Source organism: Carlito syrichta, unplaced genomic scaffold (assembly GCF_000164805.1).
Source record: "Carlito syrichta isolate Samal-C Ts95f unplaced genomic scaffold, Tarsius_syrichta-2.0.1 Scaffold311833, whole genome shotgun sequence".
NCBI lineage: Eukaryota > Metazoa > Chordata > Mammalia > Primates > Tarsiidae > Carlito > Carlito syrichta.
Window position 1 is genome coordinate 358,749 of NW_007255929.1, and position 23,386 is coordinate 382,134.

At 39.4% G+C, this 23,386-nt stretch overlaps 1 protein-coding gene across 1 annotated transcript in view; it reads right to left on the reverse strand.

Annotated features, from left to right (window-relative positions):
- Positions 1–10,317: 10,317 nt before the first annotated feature.
- The window catches only part of TMEM45A (transmembrane protein 45A), an 80,207-nt gene continuing 67,138 nt past the window's right edge, over positions 10,318–23,386 (reverse strand). The window contains exons 5-6 of the mRNA XM_008069151.1: positions 16,338–16,483; positions 10,318–10,840 (exon numbers count right to left, since the gene is read on the reverse strand). Coding sequence (XP_008067342.1) covers positions 10,747–10,840; positions 16,338–16,483 — 240 coding nt within the window. The 3' untranslated portion in view covers positions 10,318–10,746. The remainder of the gene's footprint in view (positions 10,841–16,337; positions 16,484–23,386) is intronic.

Genomic DNA, 23,386 nt, shown 5'->3' on the forward strand with positions numbered 1-23,386 from the left:
TTGTTGGCCCAGAAGCATTCTCCAAGTGCACCATACCAGAGAGACATACACCCCACCCTCCACACTAGACCAAACACAGAAGCATGCAAGTGGAGTGGGAGACTTAGCAGACAAGCTGGGAGGTATACACATGTTCTCACCACATGGGGGGACTAATAGAACATATTAAAAGTGATGATACACCAGTATCATCATTGTAAGGTGGTAGGAAGTGAGTTCCAGGGGGCCCACACCCCAGTCAGTGGATACTGTGATCTGCAGGTAGCTTGTGAACCATAGCTCCCCCCATTACACCTTAATAAAAATCTCAAAACTGCAAGAAGACAGCACAGCCCCCCACCCCCAGTCCAGCACCAAAATCTAACTAAGGATTTTGGAGTATCTACCTAAGAAATAATAAGGGATTGAGCAAGCAGAAGTGAAAGCTATCCCCCCATCACTGAGAAACAGAATTAAAGGGGGAGGGAAGGTAGAAAAATCCGTAACAAAAAAGAATCAATAGAAGAACACAGGAATGCCCCCAGACCCCTGGAAAGACAGCACCTGAGACTCCAGAACTCAAACAATGATAACTGGCCTCAAAGCATAAATCCAGATATTAAGGTATTGATAGAGAGGGAAAACAGAAACAAAGAAAGGCAAGAAGAAACAATGAAAGAGTAGATAACTGACATGACAGCAATAAAGAATACAGTAAGCAAATAAATAACAAACTGACAAGCATGGAAAGCAGAATTAACCAAGCAAGAGTCTCAGAACATGAAGATCAAAATATGGAACTAACCCAAACTATTAAAAACATGCAAAGGAAGCTTAAAAAGATGGAACAAAGCCTCCAAGAGATATGTGATTATATTAAGAGACTGAACTTACATCTGACCAGCATTCCAGAGAGAGAAAGGGAGGTAGAGACCACCTAAGAACAAACATTCCATGAATTATCCAAGAAAATTTCCCTCCTCTCATCAGAGACACGACCATCCAAACACAAGCGATTCAGAAAATCTCTGCAAGGCATCAAATAAGAAGACCAATTCCTAGACACTTAGTAATTTGCTTTCACAAAGTAGGTATAAAAGAAAAAATCCTAAATCCTAGAGATGGTGAGAGAGAAAGGGCAGACTACTTACCAGGGAAGATCAATTAGAATAGCAGCAGACTTATCTACAGAAAAACTATGGCTAGAATAGACTGGAGTCCAATCTTCAAAGTTCTCAAGGATAAACAATTTCAACCAAGAATTTCCTACCCAAGTAAGCTAAGCTTCATTAGTGATGGAGAGTTAAAATCCTTCCCAGACATTCAATATGTAAGATTTTATGTTGCCTCCAGACCAGCTCTACAAGAGACTCTTAAGAAGGTATTTATCACAGAAGAAAGAAAAAAAAAACAACCCTGCTCTTCCCAAGAATGCAGAAAAGCAGAGAATCAACACAGCCTGTACCATGACTGCAAAATTGCAAACACACATATATATCAACCCAAAAATCAAAAGAAAACTAACAAACAAACAACAGCAATAACAACAACAACAAAACTTTATAAGAGCCTCATGACAGGGATAAACTTTCACATCTCAAAAATCAGCCTGAGCCGGGCTCGGTGGCTCAGCCTGTAATCCTGCGCCTTGGGAGGCTGAGGTGAGTGGATTGCCTGAGCCCGCGTGTTGGAGACCCACCTGGGCAACTTGGTGAGCCCTCATTTCTACAATAAATCAAAAAATTAGCCGGGTGTGGTAGCACGTGCCTGTAGTTTCAGCTACTTGGAAGACTGAGGCGGAAGGATCGCCGGTGCCCAGCAGGTCAAGGCTGAGGTGGCTGGGAGCAGCCACTGCACTCTAGTCTGGGTGACAGAGTGAGACTCCAACTCAAAAAAAAAAAATCAGCCTGAACATGAATAGACAAAACACACCACTGAAAAGACATAGAATAGCAAACTGGATTAAAAAAACAACACAAAACAAAAAGGCCCAACAATCAAAAATTTAAAAAGACACGGAAGGACACCACACAATGATAAAAGGTTCAATCCATCAGCAAGAAACATTCATCCTAAACATATATGCATCCAACACAGAGACACCAGGTTTTATAAAACAACTACTAAGTAAACTTAAAAAACATTTATTCTAACACTATCATAGCTGGTGACTTAAGTACCCCAATAACAACCCAAGATAGATCATCAAGGCAAAAAATCAGTAAGGAGATCTGGAACCTCAACTTGATGCTTGACCAAATGGATTTAATTGATACCTACAAAACACTCCATCCAATAACCATGGAATATATATTCTACTCATCACCACATAGAACATACTCTAAGATAGACCACATCCTTGGCTATAAATCAAGCATAAACAAATATCATAAGATTGAAATACTACCATGCACCTTCTCAGACAACAGTGGAATAAAAATAAATATCAACACCAACAAAGTTCTCCCCAAACCCACAAAGACATGGACACTAAACAGCGTGATACTGAACAACTCCTGGATCAACACAGAAATCAAAACAGAAAAGATCCCTGGAAACAAATGAAAATGAAGAAACATCTTACCAAAATATCTGGGATGCCCTGAAGGGAGTACTAAGAGGGGAATTCATATCTCTATGAATACACATCAAGAAAATAGAAAGATCACAAGTTAGCAGCCTGACAAATCACCAAATGGAGCTGGAAAGACAAGACCACCAAAACCCTAACTTCAGCAGAGGAAACTAGATCACCAAAACAAAAGTCCAAATATGGGACATAGAAGACAAAAATATCATAGAAGAAAATCAACAAAACAGAAAACTGGTTATTTGAAAGGATAAACAAGATTGATGAACCCATAGCCAGATTGACCAAAAAGAGACAAAAAGCTCAAATAAACACAAGCAGAAATGAAAAGATCAAGTTACAACTGACCTCAAAGAAATACAAAGGATTATCAGAGATTACTATGTACACTTGTATGGAAACAAATTCAAAAATCTAAATAAAATGGAGGATATCACACAACCTCCCAAGGTTGAAACCAGAAGAAATTGAGACCCTAAATAGACCAGTAACATCTCAGAAAAATGACTCCATTATAAGAAAATTACCTATAAGAAAAAGCCCTGAACTAGATGGCTTTCCAGCAGAATTCTACAAAACATACAAGGAGGAGCTGACACCAATCCTACTGAAAGTATCCCACACAATTAAGAAAGATGGAACTCTCCCATTGATACCCAAATGGGGTAAAGATCCAAAAAGAAAGAAAACTACAGGCCAATATCCCTGATGAATATAGGTGCAAAAATTCTCAACAAGATTCTAGCAAATCAGATCTACCAACACATCTCAAAAATCATACACCTGACCAAGTAGGCTTCATCCCTGGGATGCAGGGCTGGATCAACATCTGCAAGACCATAAACATAATTAAATACATCAACAGGTGTAAAAATAAGAAGCACACGATTAAATGATTAGCTGTAGAGATGGCTTTTGATAAAATTCAGCATTCCATATTGATAAACACCTTTTAACACCTAGGCATAGAGGGACCATACCTCAACATAGTAAGTTGTCCTCTGTAATAAACTCACAGTCAACATATTACTAAACAAACAGAAATTGGAATCATTTCCCCTGAAAGCCAGAATAAGGCAAGGCTGCTCACTTGCACCTCTTCTGTTCAACATAGTGTCAGATTTCCTAGCTAGAGCAATCAGACAAGAGAGGAAATCAAGGGTATCCAAATAGGAAAAAAGGAAGTTAAGTTATCCCTCTTTTCTGATGATATGATTCTATACCTTGAAAACCCAAGGAAATCTGTCAAAACCTCCTTGCACTGATAAAGGACTTTGTCAAAGTTTCAGGGTACAAAATAAATGTGCAAAAGACAGTCTCATTCTTATACATCAACAACAAAGTCGTGGAGAACCAAATGAAAAGCACAATCCCATTCACAATAGCCACACAAAAAATGAAATACCACAGCATCTTCCTAACCAAGGAATTGAAAAACCTTTACAATGAAAACTACAAAACACTGCTCAAAGAAATCCAAGAAGATACAAACGAATGGAAAAATATTCCATGCTCCTGTGTTGGAAGAATCAGCATTGTGAAGATGTCCATCTACCCAAGGCAATCTACAGATTCAATGCAATACCCATTCAATTACCAACATCATTCTTCTCAGACCTGGAAATGACAATACAGAAATTCATATGGAAACATAAAAGACCAAGAATGGCCAAAACAATCCTTAACAAAAGAAACAAAGTGGGAGGTATTACACTTCCAGTTTTTAAACTTGACTATAAGGCTATAATAATCAAAACAGCCTGGTATTGGTAGAAGAACAGGCATATAGACCAATGGAATAGGATAGGGATTCCAGAAGCAAAACCTCAATTTCTCAACCAACTCATCTTCAATAAATCTTCCACCAACAATCACTGGGGAGAGGAGACCCTATTCAGTAAATGATGCTGGGAAAACTGGTTGACTACATACAGAAGATTGAAACAGGACCACTACCTACCACCATACACAAAAACCAACTCTAAGTGGATCAAAGAACTAAATATAAAACCTCAAACTATAAGAATCTTAGAAAATGCAGGAGACTTCCTTACAGAAATTGGAATAGGCAACCAGTTCCTGATCAAAACCCCAAATGACCGTGCCATAAGAGATAAGACAGAAAAGTGGGAACTCATCAAACTGAAAAAGCTTCTGCAAAGCAAAAGAAACCATCAAGAGAGCTGGGAGACAGCACACAGAATGTGAAGAAATATTTTCCAACAGTATATCTGACCAAGGCCTAACATCCAGGATCTACAAGGAACTTGAGTGTGCCAAAAGGACAAAAAAAAAACTGCACCATTACAAAGTGGGCAAAAGACATGAATAGATACTTCTCAAAAGAAGACATACGAGCAGCCAACAAATACATGAAAAAAATGCTCAGCCTCTCTAATCATCAAAGAACTACAAATTAAAACCATACTGAGATATCACCTAACTCCAGTCAGGATGGCCATCATCAACAACTCAAAAAACAACAGATGCTGGAGAGGATGCAGGAGAAAGGGAACACTTCGACACCATTAGTGAGTTAATACAACCTCTGTGGAAAACAGTGTGGCAATTCCTAACAGATCTAAAAATCAACCTTACATATGACCCAGCAATACCCCTTCTGGAAATATACGCAGAGGAACTCAAATCATTATATAAAAAAGATACCTGCATACACATGTTTATTGCAGCATTATTCACAATAGCATAAATATGGAACCAACTATACTGCTATCAAAAGTGGACTGGATAAAAAAATGTGGTACATATACACGATGGAATATTACACATGCATAAAGAAGGACAGACATATGGACTTCACAGTAACTTGGATGAATTGAGAGTCTATCATACTCAGTGATCTATCACAGAAACAAAGAACTGAGCACCACATGTTCTCACTCATAAGTGGACCCTGAACATTTATCATAATACTATATGAAAGGATTTGGCAGTAGTAGGACACCGCCAGTGGAGGGTGTGTCATATAACATCAATAAGAGTACCTAATCTTAAACCAGGCAAAGTGGGGACCAATGACTACTTGTCTACCTAATCCTGAATTGTACTCCACAGTTTTAAAATTTAAAAAAATTTTTTTGTAAAGAGTAAAGAAATAATTAAGGTTAAATGGAATCATAGGGGTGAAATTTTGTTCTAATAGGCTTAGTCTCCTTTTGAGAACATACATCAGAGAGCTTTTTCTCCCCACCATGTAAGGAAACAACCAGAAGGCATCTGTCTACAAACCAGGAAGAGAGCCCTCATCAAAAACCAAACTTGTTGGCTCCTTGATCTTGGACTTCCCAGCTTCCAGAACTGTGAGAAATAAATTTCTGTTGTTTAAGTCACCCCCCTCCACCAAAGGTAGGCAAATGACAAGAACAGATTGTCTCTCAAAAAAAGATATACAAATGACCAACAAACATATGAAAAAAGTTTTCAACATCACTAATAAACAGGGAAGTGAAAATTAAAATGAGATACCACCTTACACCAGTAAGAATGACCATTATGAAAAACAACAAGACATGTTGGTGTTGATGTGGTGAAAAAGGAACACATACATTGTTGGTATGTATCTATGGAAATTGATGTGTAGATTTCTCAAAGAACTAAAAGTAGATCTACCATTCAATCCAGCAATCCCACTACTAGTTATCTACCCAAAGGAACAGAGGTCATGATACAAAAAAGACAACTGCACTCGGATGTTTATCGCAGCACAATTCACATTTGCAAAGATGTGGACTCAACCTAAATGTCCATCAATTGATCAGTGGACAATGAAAATGTGGTATATATACACCACAGAATACTATTCAGCTGTCAAAAAGAATGAAATAATGTCTTTTGCAGCAACTTGGATGAAATTGAAGAACATCATTCTACGTAAACTGACATAGGAAAGAAAATCAAACACTGCATGTTCTCACTTATAGATGGGACCTAAACTAAGGATCACAAAGGCATAGAGAATGGTGTAATGGACACTGGAGACTCAGAAGGGGGAGATTAGGCAGGGATGAGGGAGGGACGAAAAAGCATCTATTAGGTACCGTGTGCACAGGTGGGGGTGGTGGGTACACTTAAAGCCCAGACTTATTTGGCACTATACAATGCTTCCATGTGACCAAAAAACCATTTGTACCCCCTAAAGCTATTAAAATAAATTTTTAAAAATAAGTAAATAAACCAGGCTCGGTGGCTCAGCCTGTAATCCCACGCCTTGGGAGGCTGAGGTGAGTGGATTGCCTGAGCCCGTGGGTTCGAGACACGCCTGGGCAATTTGGCGAGACCTCATCTCTACAATAAATCAAAAAATTAGCCAGGTGTGGTAGTGCACGCCTCTAGTTCCAGCGACTTGGAAGGCGGAGGGGGAAGGATTGCTGGAGCCCAGCAGGTAGACTGCAGTGGCCAGGAGCGGCCATTGCACTCCAGTTTGGGTGATAGAGTGAGACTCCAACTCAAAAAATAAAAATAAGTAAATAAAAAAATTAATTATAAAAATTTTAAATATATAAATCATTATGTAAAACAACATTGTTATTGATCTTGTGTTTTAAATGTACTTTCTCAGGTTACAAAACTATTCTGCCTTAAAAACAAAATTGTGAGCTGTGAAAAAAACTGGGCATTAAATTTTGCTAGGGTTAAAAACAGAATAATAATATTCACAAATTTAACTTAAAGGCATAAGGAAGAATTAAGGTTTTAATTTTTTACTAAGTCTAGAAATCCGGTCACTCTATCCACTACATGTCTCTTGCAAGCACCCTCCAAGCTTAAGGTAAAAATCTCCCTTCAGTGCCATTTATTTAGGGAAATTCTTTTCTATTATTTCATGCCTGCCCTCTGTTCTCTCAATTTTCTCCATCTGGAATTCAATAGGAGAGAATATAGGATTTCTGGATATATTCTTCATGTGTATTAACTTTTCTTTCACCTTTTTCCCTATCATTTCCTTGTCTTTGGGGAGAATTCCTCACTTCTCAGCATTCATTTCATTGGCCTGGTAGCATCCATCGACTCCCACATCACCTTACTAATCCACATCCAAGATACAATCAGTACAGCCTTAATTAACAAGCACCTAGAGTGACACATGGGAAGAGGGCGTCTACCATGACCTAGCCTCCCATTTCAACAATGAGCTGGAAAGAAGTGCAGTCAGAGGTTTGCAGTTTCCCAAGCAAAGGAAACTGGTGATGACAGAAATCACTGAGGAGTTGTTATCATCACATCAGCGGAGGTTGGCATTGCTTAAGAATCAGCCCCACCCCTCACTTTCATCTGGATGCAACCACAGAAGCTTTCCATCCACAGAGGTTTTTCTGCTTTGTCAAATAACCCTCAGTCCTTCCTACACAGACAACTGCACTAGAAATTATGCACTCACTTAAAGTGTTTCTCCTCTTTGGTTATGACAAATGACGTGAGAAATACTTACAAACAAAGTTTGACAAAGGCTCGGGAATTGAGAGCCCAGGTTTTTGGAAGAGTTGAGACAAAATACAAATATAAAGTAAAAGAGTGAACCTTCACCCCCATCCCTTTCTTGACCATGATTTCCCCTTCAGAGCTAAAAGCTCTGGTAACATAAACACTATAATTTCAGATAATGATAGAGAGGGATGGACAGGGGTATTTTCCTTCGGGTCATCAGAGAAGCACCTCTGGGAAGAACCACCCTAAGGATACCGGCACTGCCCCACCTGTCTTAGTTCATTTGTGTTACTCAAAAGGAATACCTGAGACCAGGTAATTTTGAAGAAAAAGGATTATTTGGCTCATTGCCTCACAGGCTGTACAAGAAGCACAGCGCTAGCATCATCTTCTGTGGAGGACCTCGGGAAGGTTCTACTCATGGTGGAAGAGGAACCAGAGTAGGCAGATCACTCAACAAGAGAGAATTAGAGAGAAAGGGGAAGGTGCCAGGCTCTCTCTAGCAACCAACTCTAGGGAAAACCCTCTCGGATACTAAGAGTGAGAACGCATGACTACAATGGTGGCATACCCCAAGATTAAATTACCTCCCACCAGGCCCTATCTCCAACACTGGGGATCAGACTTCAATATGATTCTTGGCAAAACCATAGCACCACCCCATTATTCTCTGTACTCCACCCCCCACCCCCAGCTTTATTTTTCTTCCTATTGCTTATTTTTGCCTCAAATGATAGAACCTGGTTGTTGACTTTGTTGTTTGTCTGACTCTCCCATGGAAATGGAAGTTTGATGAGGACAGGGACTCTGGCTTGTGTGGCACTGGTATTCCTAGTTTATTTCACGCTGCTTGGCACACGGTAACTGCTTAATAAACATTTATGGGATGAGTGATTCCATTCTACAGGTTGTTAAGTGTAGCCTGAAACGAATTATACTTTTTGGCGTCTCAGAAAATTTACTGAAATATAATGCTTTATGAATCAAAACATTTGCGAATTCCACTTCCCAGCGCAATGCAAAGAAAATTCAAGGCTCTTCTCAGAACTCACCAAATTGCATCTTACTTGTATTCTTTGTGTGCAGAGACATTTTTGCTCTCTCACAAAGACTGTAGAATATTTGCACTTACCAGTTTTCATAAATCTGGATTTAATCTCTGGTTCATGTTTATTATTTCTGGAGTCCCTGCTCAGGCCTAGATACCAGTAACACCAGTTTCCAGTAACTGCAGCTGACTGCTCACTGCTTTTCAACCCAAACTTGCCAAAGTCATAGACAATTGTAGATCTAGAAAACAGTCCTGAGATATAGGACACACATGGGACAGAACACCATGACCTCGAGAAGACTGTGATTTGTGAGCATTTTCATATGCCAGAAAGGCACAAAGGATGATTGTAGTATTCAAGATAAATCTTTAGACACCCACACACTCACATCTGCTCTTTTCAAACTTACATAATGACTGAATGTGTCCTGCCCTGGAGCCTGAAGGATCAGCTCACCTGACTCTTCAGTGTCCCTGTGATAAATACCAGACATGGCAGTCTTCTCGGCTTGTCACTGCTTCTGGATTGCCAAGGAGACTTCAGGATTTAGTTGTTCATGTTTCAACTCTAGTTAACCACAAGGCTGCCTCCTTTCTCCCGTGTTTGCGTCATCCCTCAAGGATTCCTGCAGTCATCCTTCCTTTTTTTTTTTTTTTTGGCACAGCAAAGACTAGCTTTTTGCAACTAACATGGTACTAAATTAGCTGTCCACATGCTTCCATATCTAGACTCATAACACATGAAGGGTGCCATGATTCATTTAATGCAATTCCCTTGCTTTAGAGTGAAAAACGTAGTGATTAGAAACCTAGAAGCTGGTCAATGGTAAAGCCAGAATTAGAAACAAGATCTCTTAACATTCCACCAGTGGCTATATAGCCCACAGATGGTTAAGGGTTTTTTATACCCAGCTATTCCATTTCTCTGTTCTTACCCTTCAACTATTTTAACAGAGGGGATGGCATGGTGGCTGTGCCATGGTGTGTGATGACTTTTTGCTCGTACAGGTCTTAGCCCAACTCTCCTTGCCCAGTCTCTCATGGCTTCACAACCACGTATCCTGGGGTCACCCCTTTTGGCTTCTCTAAAAGATCACATACCCTAGGAGAACTTCTGACCTACTTTTCCCAGGGGAAAACTAAGGTGCTACAGAGACAGCTGTCTCACAAAAAAGGAATCTCTGTGTCCTACAGCTTCTGCATGATGTAAGGATATAGTGTAATTAAATAACAGAGAAAAAGCCTGGCGATGTCTGCACCAAGGTGTGTGCATTCATTTATTTCTCATTGCAGCAACAAGATAAACAAGGGTAATTCCATGTTCAATGAGTTACAAATGGCAGCAAGCCCAGGAACCTTGAGCATATTTGTAAGGCAAATAAAACAAATGTTTCTCATAGTGTGGGCATCAAACTTTAGAAGACCTGGAATAAGTTACTCTAGCCCCTGAAAACCATAACATGCTTGATGTGCAAAATGAACTTATCATCCAAAGTATTTTCAAAGCTAAAAATAAAATATTTAAATTCAAATACTTTAACAACACTGGAAATACAAACAGTACATTGAAAGTCATCCCCAGCCAATTGTTCTCCAAACAAAATGTCAAGAAACAAAAACCATGTACAAAGACAATGCAAAAAGAAAAGGCTCGTCTAGAAAGACTGGGTGCCCATCAAAGTCACATCTCTTCTTCTGATTCTTGCTCTCGTTCACCATTTTTCAGAAGTCCAACTTCTGAGGGGCAGAGCCTCTTAAGTCTAGATTTAACCAGCCTGAGGAGAAAGAAAAGCAGTTCTAGTTAGATGGGGTTTTAAATAGAAACCCAGAGCAATATGCAGCTATAATACAACAGACTTCAGATTATTTGGCAGTGGGGAAGGGGGACAACCCAATAAGGAGAAATCACTTTTATTTGGCTTTGGGGCTTTTCCTAGGGGAAAACTAAGGTGAATTTCCTTAGTTTTGTGAATTGCAGCAGGGTAGCTTTTAAATGTACTGCATGATTATTTAATGAGGACTTAGAAGATAACTATCATTCCTAAAACCAATAAGAGAATCCCTGGGCTGTGGCAAGCCCAGATGAAACCAAGCTCAGTTGGGCCTCACCACATAAGCCACCTAGCTGTGTATTATAGAAAGATGCTTTCTCCTGTAAAGGAAGGGCACGGAGGCCTCTCCTGCCATAGGGTGGGCAGCCTAAGTCAAGTCCCATGTCAAGTCTAGGCTAGATTCAGCCCCTCCTAGCCCCTTCAGAGGAGTGCTTTTGTGCAGGGCACAGGCTGCTCAACTGCATGTGGTGGCCCTGTCCTTGATGAATTAAGAGTTCAAAGAAGGTCGGACTCAGTGGCTCAGCCTGTAATCCCAGCATTTTGGGAGGCCAAGGCAAGAGGATTGCCTGAGCCCGCGGGTTCGAGACCAGCCCGGGCAACTTGGCGAGACCTCGTCTCTACAATAAATAAAAAATTAGCTGGGCGTGGTAGCACACGCCTGTGGTTCCGTGTAATTGGAAGGTTGAGGTGGAAGGATCACTGGAGCCCAGCAGGTCGACGCTGGGGTGGCCGTCAGCGTACCACTGCACTCCAGCCTGGGCAACAGAGTGAGACTCCAACTCAAAAAAAACCCCAAAACAAACAAACAAAAAAAGAGTTCAAAGAAGTACCCTCCACCCTGTGACTATGTGCATAGTTTAAGAGAAGCTGTAGGTTTGGGGAAAGCAATGATTATACTTTTTGACATTGAAAGATGTGACTCTTCTTAGCAACAGGAGCTCAGCAGACAATCCACTTCATCGATGTAAGAAAAGGAGTATGTCATGAGAACTAGGCACAGCTTTACCTGGGCATGATTATTATAAAGACATGTGACTTTGTAACTATTATAAAGATACTTTTATAAAGTGCTATGACCATATCAATAAAACATACTTAACTTCCAGAAATACACAGGACTATGAAAACAAACTTGATAAACCAAATCAACAATATTATTCTTTTTTAATGAAAAACTTAACCAGCCAACTGCATCTTTTTCCTTGTTTTCTGCTGTCCTTCTTATGAAGGTCTGGTCTGCCTCTATCTATCACCCATCATCTATCTATCTATCTATCTATCTATCTATCATGCCTTTACTAGAGATAAGAATCACTAGATATAAGTTTCATAAGAGCAGTGACCTCTCATCTTATTTGCTGCTGTCACTCCAGCCAGAGTCTGGAACAATGTCTAGTACGCAGTAGTGGCTCAGTGCACAAATGATAAATCAACAAACTCTGGAGCAATCTGCCAGGCACTCCCATCACTCACCTATTTAATTTACCAGCCACCTCCAACTCAGCGTTAACTTCTCCAATAAACAATAACCGAGCAGTGTCAGTGGCATCTGTTGACTCAAGAGTCAAGGAAAATCACCCGAAACCATTTGCCTTGATTATTAATTGACTATTGATGCTGCTCCCAGTGTCCTCAACACTTCAAGGCACTGTTCTCATGAAAGGCTAATACTCTCAAAGAAGTTAAAGCCCAATAGTGTTTGTGTCATTAAAACCACACATTATTTCCACATTGTACAACTTTGATACATGCTAAATAAAATGGATTTGTTAATTAACTGGTTTATTTCATTCCTAATAACTCTTGTGGAAAATGAAACAAAGACATGGTCACTTATCACAAATTAATTGTTCACATAGACCCTAGTGACTCCTCTTGTTTCCCATTCCTCCACTCCGGGTTGTATCTGCTGTTGCTATGAGTCACCAAGCTATGTTCAGAACCTTAACCAGGCTCTATCTGCCACCTGTAGCTGCAGGTGTAGCTATAGGTATTCACACATGCAGAAATGGTCACCTGGAGCAGATTGAAAGATGGGGTAACAAAGAGGAATGGTGCGAATCCAGGAAACTGAGGACGGTGTATTCTATGCTTTTGCTCCCATATGTTCTCTTAATTAAATCCGAGAAAGAGCAGAGCTTAGACAATGGGTAGACTTCCAGGAAACTATCATATGCCCTGAAACTGGGCATCTTTTTATTCTGCAAAATGGCCCACATGATCCAACGATCATTGCTTGGATCATTGAATCAAGCATTCTGTAAATGGGCAATATTTCCCTACCCCTAGAGAAGGGTTTTTTAAATAGTTATGTTTAGCAGTGGTGTTTAAGTATGAGACACAATAAAACATGTAATACAATTTCCAAATAGGCAGTTCTCACCTATGAGCTACCATAATCAAGACAGCAAGCATGGGATTGGATGAGGCAATATTTAAGTCACTATTCTGGAAAGCTGAGAAGGACAGCTTGATTTTTCAGAGACTTGGGGGCAATAGTTTCATAATCCAGTTTTGTTTCTGTGGTGATCTTTGTGCTATGCCAAACAAATTCTGATACAATGTTCTGACAATGTTCTGTGGATGAATTGTAAACCACTCCACAGTCACATCCTGACCAACAAATTTTCAAGGTTCTTTATGACTACAAGTTTGCGTTAGCCTGTCACATGACCTCACCAAAAGGCAATACTGAGTTTTCATGATAGTTTCTTTCTTTTTTTTTGAGTTGGAGTCTCACTCTGTGACCCTTCTGCCTCAGCCTTCCAGGTAATTGGAACTGCAGGCACACGCTACCACGCCTGGCTAATTTTTGATTTATTGTAGGGATGAGGTCTCATCAAGTTGCGTGGGTGGGTCTGGAACCCGTGGGCTCAGACAATCCTCTCGCCTCAGCCTTCCAAATTGCTGGGATTACAGGTTGAGCCATCGAGCCCGGCCCATGATATTTTCAAGCTACTGCTTAGGTCCATATCAAAATATGTCAGAAAATTTAACTCCAAGAGCAATGTGAGAGCAAAACTGAAAAGCATATAAAACATAATTTCCAAACAAATGAAGCCTATATTTAAACAGTTCTGCAACATAGGTCTATTAAAACAGCAAACAAGGGTTTATTGAGAAACTACTATGTTTGGCAGTGTGTCGGGAGGTATGGGAACTGTGAAAATGGTCTTCTTCTCAAGGAGACTCAATCTAGCCAGCAAATAAGACTAACACGCATGAGCTAATAGTAACCATCACAACAGAGATCACAGGTGTTAAAATGTATGGTAGAGAATAAGTGCTGTACAACTCTTGAAGGGAGATGAGCAAGAGCTAGAGGAATTGTAGAAGGTTTCATAGAAGAGATGTGCATTTAATGCAGATATGCCAGGTAGTGGGTAAAGCATGATCAAAAAATTAAAATAGCATGTGAGGGGGGAGAGGCAGCAAGGGACGTTGAAAAATGAAAAGAGTGTCCAGTTTCTAGAGAACTAACAGTACATAAGAAGTTCATTAGTGGTCTGAAGGTTTCTGAAACAGGAAGAGAGAGTAGTCTTCTTTTGGCTCTGGAGGGGCGCTGGCATGATACAGAGCATTCCCTTGGCTGCTGGCACTGATCTTGGAGGCTGCCCAGCCCCTAAGGAGATGAGGCCCAGATGTCACCCTAGAACAACAGGGGAAGAAGCCAAGTTTCACTTAATGGCAGAGTCAGCCTTGATAATGAGCTTGTGCTTATGCTTTGGGGAAATGAAACAGGACAAATAGAAAACAGTCAATGAGAAGGTCAAATTTCCCAGCGCCCAAAGACCTCTAAAAGGGAGCAACTATAGATCAAAGTGGATTGACCCTAAGCTAACAGAGACAGTGGGAGCTAGACAAGGAAATTGTTTCTTCATTCAAGGCATCAGCACCAGAGCTGCTTCAGCAAGGAGGCACAAAGCACAGAGCAGGAGGGGTGACCTGAGACCCACGTCCAGAGAGAAGAGTGGAAGGTTTGTTCCAGGAGTAGCTAAGACCCCACTGGGCCTAGAAGCAGCTTTTGCATTTCAAGAATCAGAGAATCTGCCAGATGTGTAGAGTCCAGTATGGTAGCCATTGTCCACGTATGGATATTTAAATTGATCAAAATAAACATGTCACATTTTAAGTGCTCAATAGCTAGTAGCTACCATATCAAACACTGTAGATACAAAACCCTGCAGGTATAGAACATTTCGATCAGCACTTAAGTCTGAAGGATTTGGTTGGTACTGCCTTCATGCCTGATAACTGGGATCAGCCAAGCCAATTGGGATTTGACATTAAGGTACAAAAAGTTTTAAAAATAAAAACCCAAAGTTCGCATTATATTTAATGATGAAAGACAAATATTTCCCCCTAAGATCAGGAATAAGACATAGATGTCTGTTTTCATCACTTCTATTCAATGTTGTACTGGAAATTATAGGTGATATTAGCCACCTTAGAGATGGGGAGCTGTGGTTGTTCCTTTCTATTCCTGCCCATCCTTTAAGCTATAGCTTCATTCTCAATTGTGGAGAGGCCTCCCCTGAGCTCCAATAGTGTTTTGTTCTTCTAGTATTTCTGTTTATTGCATTGTATTTTAATTGTCTAGCATTCTAATTTAGTCCTAATCATAGGACTACAATTTCCTCATGGGCAGGGTCTATACCACATTCATTTTTTTTTATACCAAAGAGGAAGGAAGAGGAGGAGAATAAGAACAAGAATAACAGGAACAATAAGAAGATAATAACATTTATTGACCTCTTGGTATGTCCTAAGTAATTAAAATATGTTATCTTGTTTAGGTACTGTTATTATCTCCATTTTACAAACAACAAAACTGAGACAAGTGGTTAACTAATTGACTCAAAGTCAACAACTGATAAACAGTGGAGCAAGGAATCTGGGTTCTTATCCATCTGTCATATTGCTCCTCATTCACTCATGAAACATTATGTCAGGATCCTTGTAAAAAGAAGTATGATTCAACTGAATCTTACTTTTAAAAATATTAGAGTCAATGTTAAATTAATGAGGCAGTCAGAGGGATCCATACAAGTTGGTCAAAAAAGGACTCCAAGCTTAATAAGTACTATAAGTGAAGTATGTGCACGTGGGTAAATGGAAGACTCACTGCAGGCAATGTGTTGAGAGGAGACCATTCAGAAGAGGAAACAGCATTTGCCAAGGCATGGAGGCATAGAAAAGTGTGCTGAAGGGAAATGCATGGGTCAGAGGCACAGCAGAGACATTCTTGAGCTCTTCTAACTTTAAATCAGCATTTAATCTTTTTACTGGAAATGTCTGTGTTTGTTTCCTGTTATGCTACCTTGTCTTATGGGATGGTAAGGAATGAAATCCCCTTTTGCATTTTAAGTTCAACACAATCAAGTCTTGATTATCATCTACCAAGGAATAGAACTTCCATGAACAGAAATCACTAACTTACCAGGTGATAAAAGCATAATTCACTCCAATGATGATACAGTTTAATGCATAATGCCAGCAGAAACATATGGTAAGAAACATCACGTTGCTATGATCCATCAGATCCCATGCAGGACCTCCACTTGGAGGGTACAGGACAAAACCGATCTGGAATTTAAACAACAAGCACATATTAAAGCAGCCAACCACATTCCCCAAAATGATGCATTTCAAAATGCTTGGTTCCAAAATAAATAACTAAGATTATTCTAATTATCCAAGATGTATCAGATAAAGCATGAGGTTTTGCTGCTTATTTTAGTAATATAGATAGTATCTACTAAACCATATTTTTGCAAAATTTTAAAAGGACATTTAATGATCAACTGATCAATTTTCAAAATATGACCAGTGATCATCTCCAGGAAGGTGGACTTTCAGAGAATGTCCTAGGTTTCTACATTGTGTAGTTTCACTCTGTTATTTCAAAATTAGAGTACAAAAAGGTTTAAAAATAAATATATACCCACAGTTCACACTATATTTAATGATGAAAGACAAATATTTTCCCCCAAGATCAGGAACAAGACATCGATGTCTGCTTTCATCACTTCAATTCAATGGTTGTACTGGAAATTATAGCTAGAGCAATTAAGCAAGAAAAATAAATAAAAGACATCCATACTAGAAAAGAAGAAGTAAAACTACATCTACAGGTTACATGGTCTTACATATAGAAAATCCTACAGAATCCACACAAAAAAAAAATAGAGCTAATAAGTGAGTTCAACATAGTTGCAGGATACAAAAATCAACACACAAAAATGAGTTGTATGTCTACACATAAGCAATGACTAACTCAAAAGTAAAATTAAGAAAACAATTCTACTTACAATAGCATTGAAAAGAATAAAATACTTGAGAATAAATTTAATCAAGGAAGTTGAAGACATGCACACCAAAATCTTCACAACGTTGTTGAAAAAAAAAATTTTTTTGACCTTACATAAATGGGAAACCATCTCATTTTCATAGCCTGGAAGGCTTAATATTGTTGAGATGACAATATCACCCAGAGCAATCTGCAGTTTCAAAGCAATCCCCATCAAAATCCCAGTGTGCTTTTTTCAGAAAAGGAAAAAGCTTATCCTAAAATTCAAAAGGAATTGCAAGGAATCTAGAATAACTAACACTACCTTTCGAAGGAACAAAGTTGGAGGACTTATACTTTCCAATTTTAATACTACAAAACAGTGTGGCACTGGCATATTAATAGACATATCAATCAATGAAATAAAACTGAGAGCCCAGAAATAAACTCATCTATCTACAGTCAACTCATTTTTGACAACGATGCTAAAGTCATTCAATGGGGGGAGGAAGGAGGGAAGAATTGTCTCTTGAACAAATGGTGCTGGGACACCTAGACAGTCATGTAAAAGAATGAATTTGAGCCGGGCTCGGTGGCTCAGCCTGTAATCCCACGTCTTTGGGAGGCTGAGGTGAGTGGATTGCCTGATCCCGCGGGTTCGAGACCCGCCTGGGCAGCGAGACCTCATCTCTACAATAAATCAAAAAATCAGCCGGACGTGGTAGCACATGCCTATAAATCCAGCTACTGGGAAGGCTGAGGCGGAAGGATCGCCACAGCCCAGCAGGCGAGGCTGCGGTAGCCGGGAGCGGCCACTGCACTCCAGTCTGGGCGACCGAGTGAGACTCCAACTCAACAAAAAAAAAAAAAAGAATGTATCTGAATCCCTACTTCGTGCTACATATAAAATTAACTAATGAATAAAATACCTAAATACAAGAGCTAAAACCATAAAACTCCTAGAAGAAAACAAAGAGAGAAAGTTTCATAACGTGGGATATGGTGATGGTTTCTTATCTGTAACACCAAAAAGAACAATCAATGAAAAAAACAGATAAACAGGAATTCATCAAAATTAAAATATCTGTGCTTCAAAAGACATTATCAAGAAAATGAAACGACAATTCATGGTATGCAAGAAAATATTTGCAAATCACATATCTGATAAGGGGCTAATACCCAGAATATATAAGAATTTCTAAAACTCAACAACAAAAAAAATTTTAATGGGCAAAGGACTTTAAAAAACATTTCCCCAAAGAAAATATACAAATAATCAATAAGCACATGAAAAGACAGTCAATATCATTAATTATTAGGAAAATGCACACCAGAACCATGAAAGACTACTTTGTATCCACTAAGATGACAATAATAATTATAAAAATAAAAAATAGCAAATGATGGTGAGGATATAGGTAATTTTAACTGATGGGTCTGTAGAATGGTGCAGGCATTGTGGAAAACAATTCGGTGATTCCTCAGAAAATCACATATAGCCAGGTGTGGTGGCTTATGCCTGTAATCCCAGTACTTTGGGAGGCTGATGCAGGAGGATTGCTTGAGGCCAGGAGTTCAGGAAAATTAAATATAGAATTACCATATGACCCAGCAATTCCACTTTTAGGTATATACTCAAAGAACTGAAAACAAGTACTCAAACAAAAACTTGTATACAAATGTTTATAGCAGCACTATTCATATTAGCCAAAAAATGAATATCTATTAGCTGATGATGAATAAGCTACATGTGGTATATTCATACAATGAAATATTAATCGACCATAAAAAGGAATGAAGTACTATACGTACTACAGCACAGATGAAATTTGAAAACAGTAGTATATACTAAGTGAAAGAAGTGAGGCGTAAAAATTCACATATGATTCTGTTTACATAAAATATCCAGGACAAGTAAATGTTCACAGAGACAGAAAGCAGATCCATGGTTACCAGGAACTAGAAGGAGAAGAAAAAGCAGAGTGACTTCTTCATGGGTCCAGGGTGATGAAACTGTTTTGGAACTAGATAGAGGTGATGGGTGTACAACATTGTGAACATCCTAAATGCCACTAAACTGTACACTTTAAAATGGTTAATTTTATGTTATATAAATGTTATCACAATAAAAAGTAAGTATATGATAAATGATAGATTAGATAGATGATAGAGAGAGAGACAGACAGAAAGATAGAAAGACGAATGACAGATAAACGTATTTCAGGTCTTTAGAAGTAAATGGAATTCAGAACCAAGATGATATTAAGCATTTGTTAAACAATCTGTTATAAAAAGGTCTCCCATATATTGGCTGACAATGTGTCAGTTACAGTGCTTAGAAGTTTCCTTACAATGGCTTTTCAAAGACGTATTATTACCCTCATTCTAGTGTACGATTATCCTCATTATCCAGATAACTGGGTGGTTTAGTGACTTGCCCATGATCACACATCTAATTAATGAAATCTTACAGGAAATAAAGCATTTAGCCTCTAATATCAAGTGAAACATGAATTCTATTTCTTTTGAAATTTCAAGTAATCTGGATAAATCAGAGAAAGCTAAAATTTGTCTCTTAATCACTTGTTCCCATTTCTGGATTCCCTTTAGTTGGAAAAAGAACTTCCGTTTCTACCATCTGATAGATGTTCCACCATGTGCTGGGTACTGTATCTTTATTCATGCACATAAACGTCATAATAAGCTTTAGTCCTCAAAACGTTCCCAAGAAGACATCCTCACATTCGAGAGGGGAGGATTGGAACTCAGAGACCTCAATATTACAATATTACAAAATGGCTGAATAACTAAGATAGGATACTAGAAGTGTCTGGCTCCAAAAACTTTTGGTTCTTTCTTCCATTCCACATGCTCTTTCATCATTTAGCCTTTCCATATGGAGCAACATGAAGGACTGTGGCCTAGAAAACAAGGTCAGCTTGGGTCATCTCAGATGGTTTAAACAATCTGTACTAAGATAGAAGTTAATCCCATGAAGACATAGTCCTGCATTTCTCTTAAAACACACATCACAGACTGGCAGCCCCTGAGCCACACCTAATTCCAAACATGTTTTTTCTGGCCTGCACATTTTAAAAAATAATTCGAATTAGGCTGGGCACAGTGGATCATGCCTGTAATCCTAGCACTTTGGGAGGCCGAAACAGGAAGATTGCTTGAGCCCAGGATTTCAATATAGCGAGACCTCATCTCTACCAAAAAAAAAAAAATTAGCCAGGCACATGCCTGTAGTCCCAGCTCCTCGGAAGGCTGAGGCCAAAGGATTGCCTGAGCCCAGGAGGTTGAGGCTGCAGTGAGCTGTGATCATGCCACTGCACTCCAGCCTGGGTGACAGAGTCATTGACCAAAATAATAATAATAAATTTGACTTAGTTGCTAACACTTAAAAAAGTAGGGAACATCATATAAAAGGTTGCATTCTCAGCTTTTTTGTAAAAATAGAACTATCTGGCAACAATAGGCCTGTATTTCCAAGTGGCCAACATGAATGGAAGCATACACTCTCATCAATTCATCATTAGTTTACCTTCCTGACCAAGTGGAGAAGTCAGACCAAGGTTTTCTATCTTTGTGCTGGTCCTATGCGTTTTGTCAACCAATGTCACAATCATAGGTTGCTCCAAATGCAATATTAATTAAAATTAGCAAGGTATTTTCTAATAACTTCTTCCTGCCCTTGTCTATACCCCAGGAGACAGACATCCTGGGCGTTTGTTGTCTATTTTAGAATAAGAAAAGTAAGTAATGCATGATCCTGCACCTATATCCCCAAGCAGTTGCAAAGAAATCTGCATCACTGCTGCCATTCCTCACCCACCAAGGACTGGAGCCTCTGTGGTAGACGTGGCTACGTTCTAAAAGATGAGGTGTCAACACGTTTGGCAGAAGACACGTCAGTCATTAAGATATCCTAGATATGAGCCCTCAATACATAGAAAATGCAAGCAGAGAATGTCACCCAGCTGGTTTGCCCGCTGCTTTGGGCATACCAGTGTTTTACAATATCCCTCTTATATACTGCTAGGAACGCTCATGGTTGGGAACGTGATCAGAGCCCGGGTCTCTGAAGGCCCTGGAAGAAAGCATGAACTTCTAGTTCCTCTGTGCTCACTGTTTGGAATGACAAGAAGGAAACTCAAGTCACATAGTCAACTCCCAATTCAAGAGTCCAGTTGTCTAAGCTGGGTGTCAGGACCATGAAAGACTGCTTCTCATGCCTTCATCTTACAGCAAACTCATGGAAGTCGACAAAGAAATTCTGTGTCAAGAAAGGACCCTTTAAGAGAGCGTGGGTATGAAGAACCATGAACCAGTGCCCTGGTTCCCAGCTATCAATCCCACCAACATTCCTCCAATGCCATCCACCCCTGTTGGGGAACTGATTTTCTCCAGCTCCCAGACATAAGGGTTAGCAGCTGTGATGGGTTACACTGTGTCCTCCAAGATGCTGAAGTCCTAACTCCCAGTACCTCCAAGTGTGGTTTGATTTGGAAATAGGGATATTGCAGATGTGATCAAATGAAGCTGAGGTCACATTGGATTTGGATGGACTCTAAATTCAATGACTGGAGTCCTCATAGGAAGGTCATGTGAAGACACAGTAATACAAAGATACACAAGGAGAACATCATGTGGTAATAGAGGCAGAGACCAGTTATGCTGCCGCAAGCCAAGGACTGCCAACAATCAGTTGGGGAGCAACATGGAACAGATTCTCCCTCTGGGCCCCCAAGAAGAAACCAACACTTCCAACACCTTGATTTCAGATTTCTGGCCTCCAGAACATTTCTATTGTTTTTAAGTCACCCAATTTGTGGGAACTTGTTATTACAGCCCTAGAACACAAATCCAGCCGTCGAGCTCAAAGTAAGCAAAAGGGTATCACTTGGCCTAAATCTCAAGTCTGGACACACTGGTCACTTTCATATCCATCTTTCCAATTCCAACTTGACTTAACATTCTCCAAGAAGCTTTTCCTGCCCTCGTCCTCTGGAATCAGTAGCCTTCTCCACATTTTTCAAGTTATAATGTCTAAGTCTACCAATAATCCCATCTAAGTCTACCAATAATATTATTTGTATTTTATTGTTGAGGAAGCCTAATGGCACAGAATGTATTATTGGTGGTGATTTATGTGAGGAACATGGGAAAGCTAGCATTCAGAAACAGGTTGACCTGACCTGGAGGCCAGGCCCAGGGACCTGCCACTACATGCCATGGTGACAATTGCTTTTTGGAGCTTCCAAAATAAAATCTCTCCACAGTTACCTCCATTAGTCATCATCACTTCTACCAGTTAAAATTTTTTACAGTTTTACATCAGGGGAAGAGAAACTTTGAGCCACATTCACTACCAATCTCATCGGAACCCTCAGAGCCTGATGTTGAAAGCGAAAATTAAAAGTTAAAATAAATAAATTAATTTAATTTAATTTTTAAAAAAAAAAGAAAGCAAAAGATTTGACCGGGAAGCCTATGAATTGAGTTAACCAATGTGGCTATATTGGAAGCCATAGAAACACTCCATAGTCATTTAAACTATGCCACAACTCATTAAATACAAACTCCAGCCACTACACTTTTATCTGCTGTCCTAATTTGCTTCCCAACTTAAAATTCCAATAAATAAATAAAATTGCTTTTCTTGCTATGTCTTGTATGCCACTCCTGAACATTTTATTTTTCACTAGTATAAGTTTCATTAGTATTACATTTCAAATGTAAACAATTATCTTCTCTAATAGCCACAAGCCTGGCCCATTTTCTATAGTTTAGAGTCAGAATTTCCTGTTGTTTTATATCTGATTATCCAGTCATTTGTGTCAGTCAACACTGTGAGCCTAAATAAGTGTTTGACCTACCATATCAGACCTCAGACCACTACTGCTTAGTTGGGCCTTTTTGCTATTTTAGAATAAACTTCTTTCTTTTTCTTTTTCTTTTTTTTTTTTGATTCAGAGTCTCACTCCATTGCACCGCAGCTTTGACCTGCTGGGCTCAGGCAACCCTTCCACCTTAGCCTTCCAAGTAGCTGCACCACCATGCCCAGCTAATTTTTAAATTTACTGTAGAGAAACAAAGATCCGAATATCACATGTTCTCACTCATATAATGGACCATGAACATCCAATGCAATACTATAAGAAAATGACTGACGGTACTGGGAAACTATGGGGGGG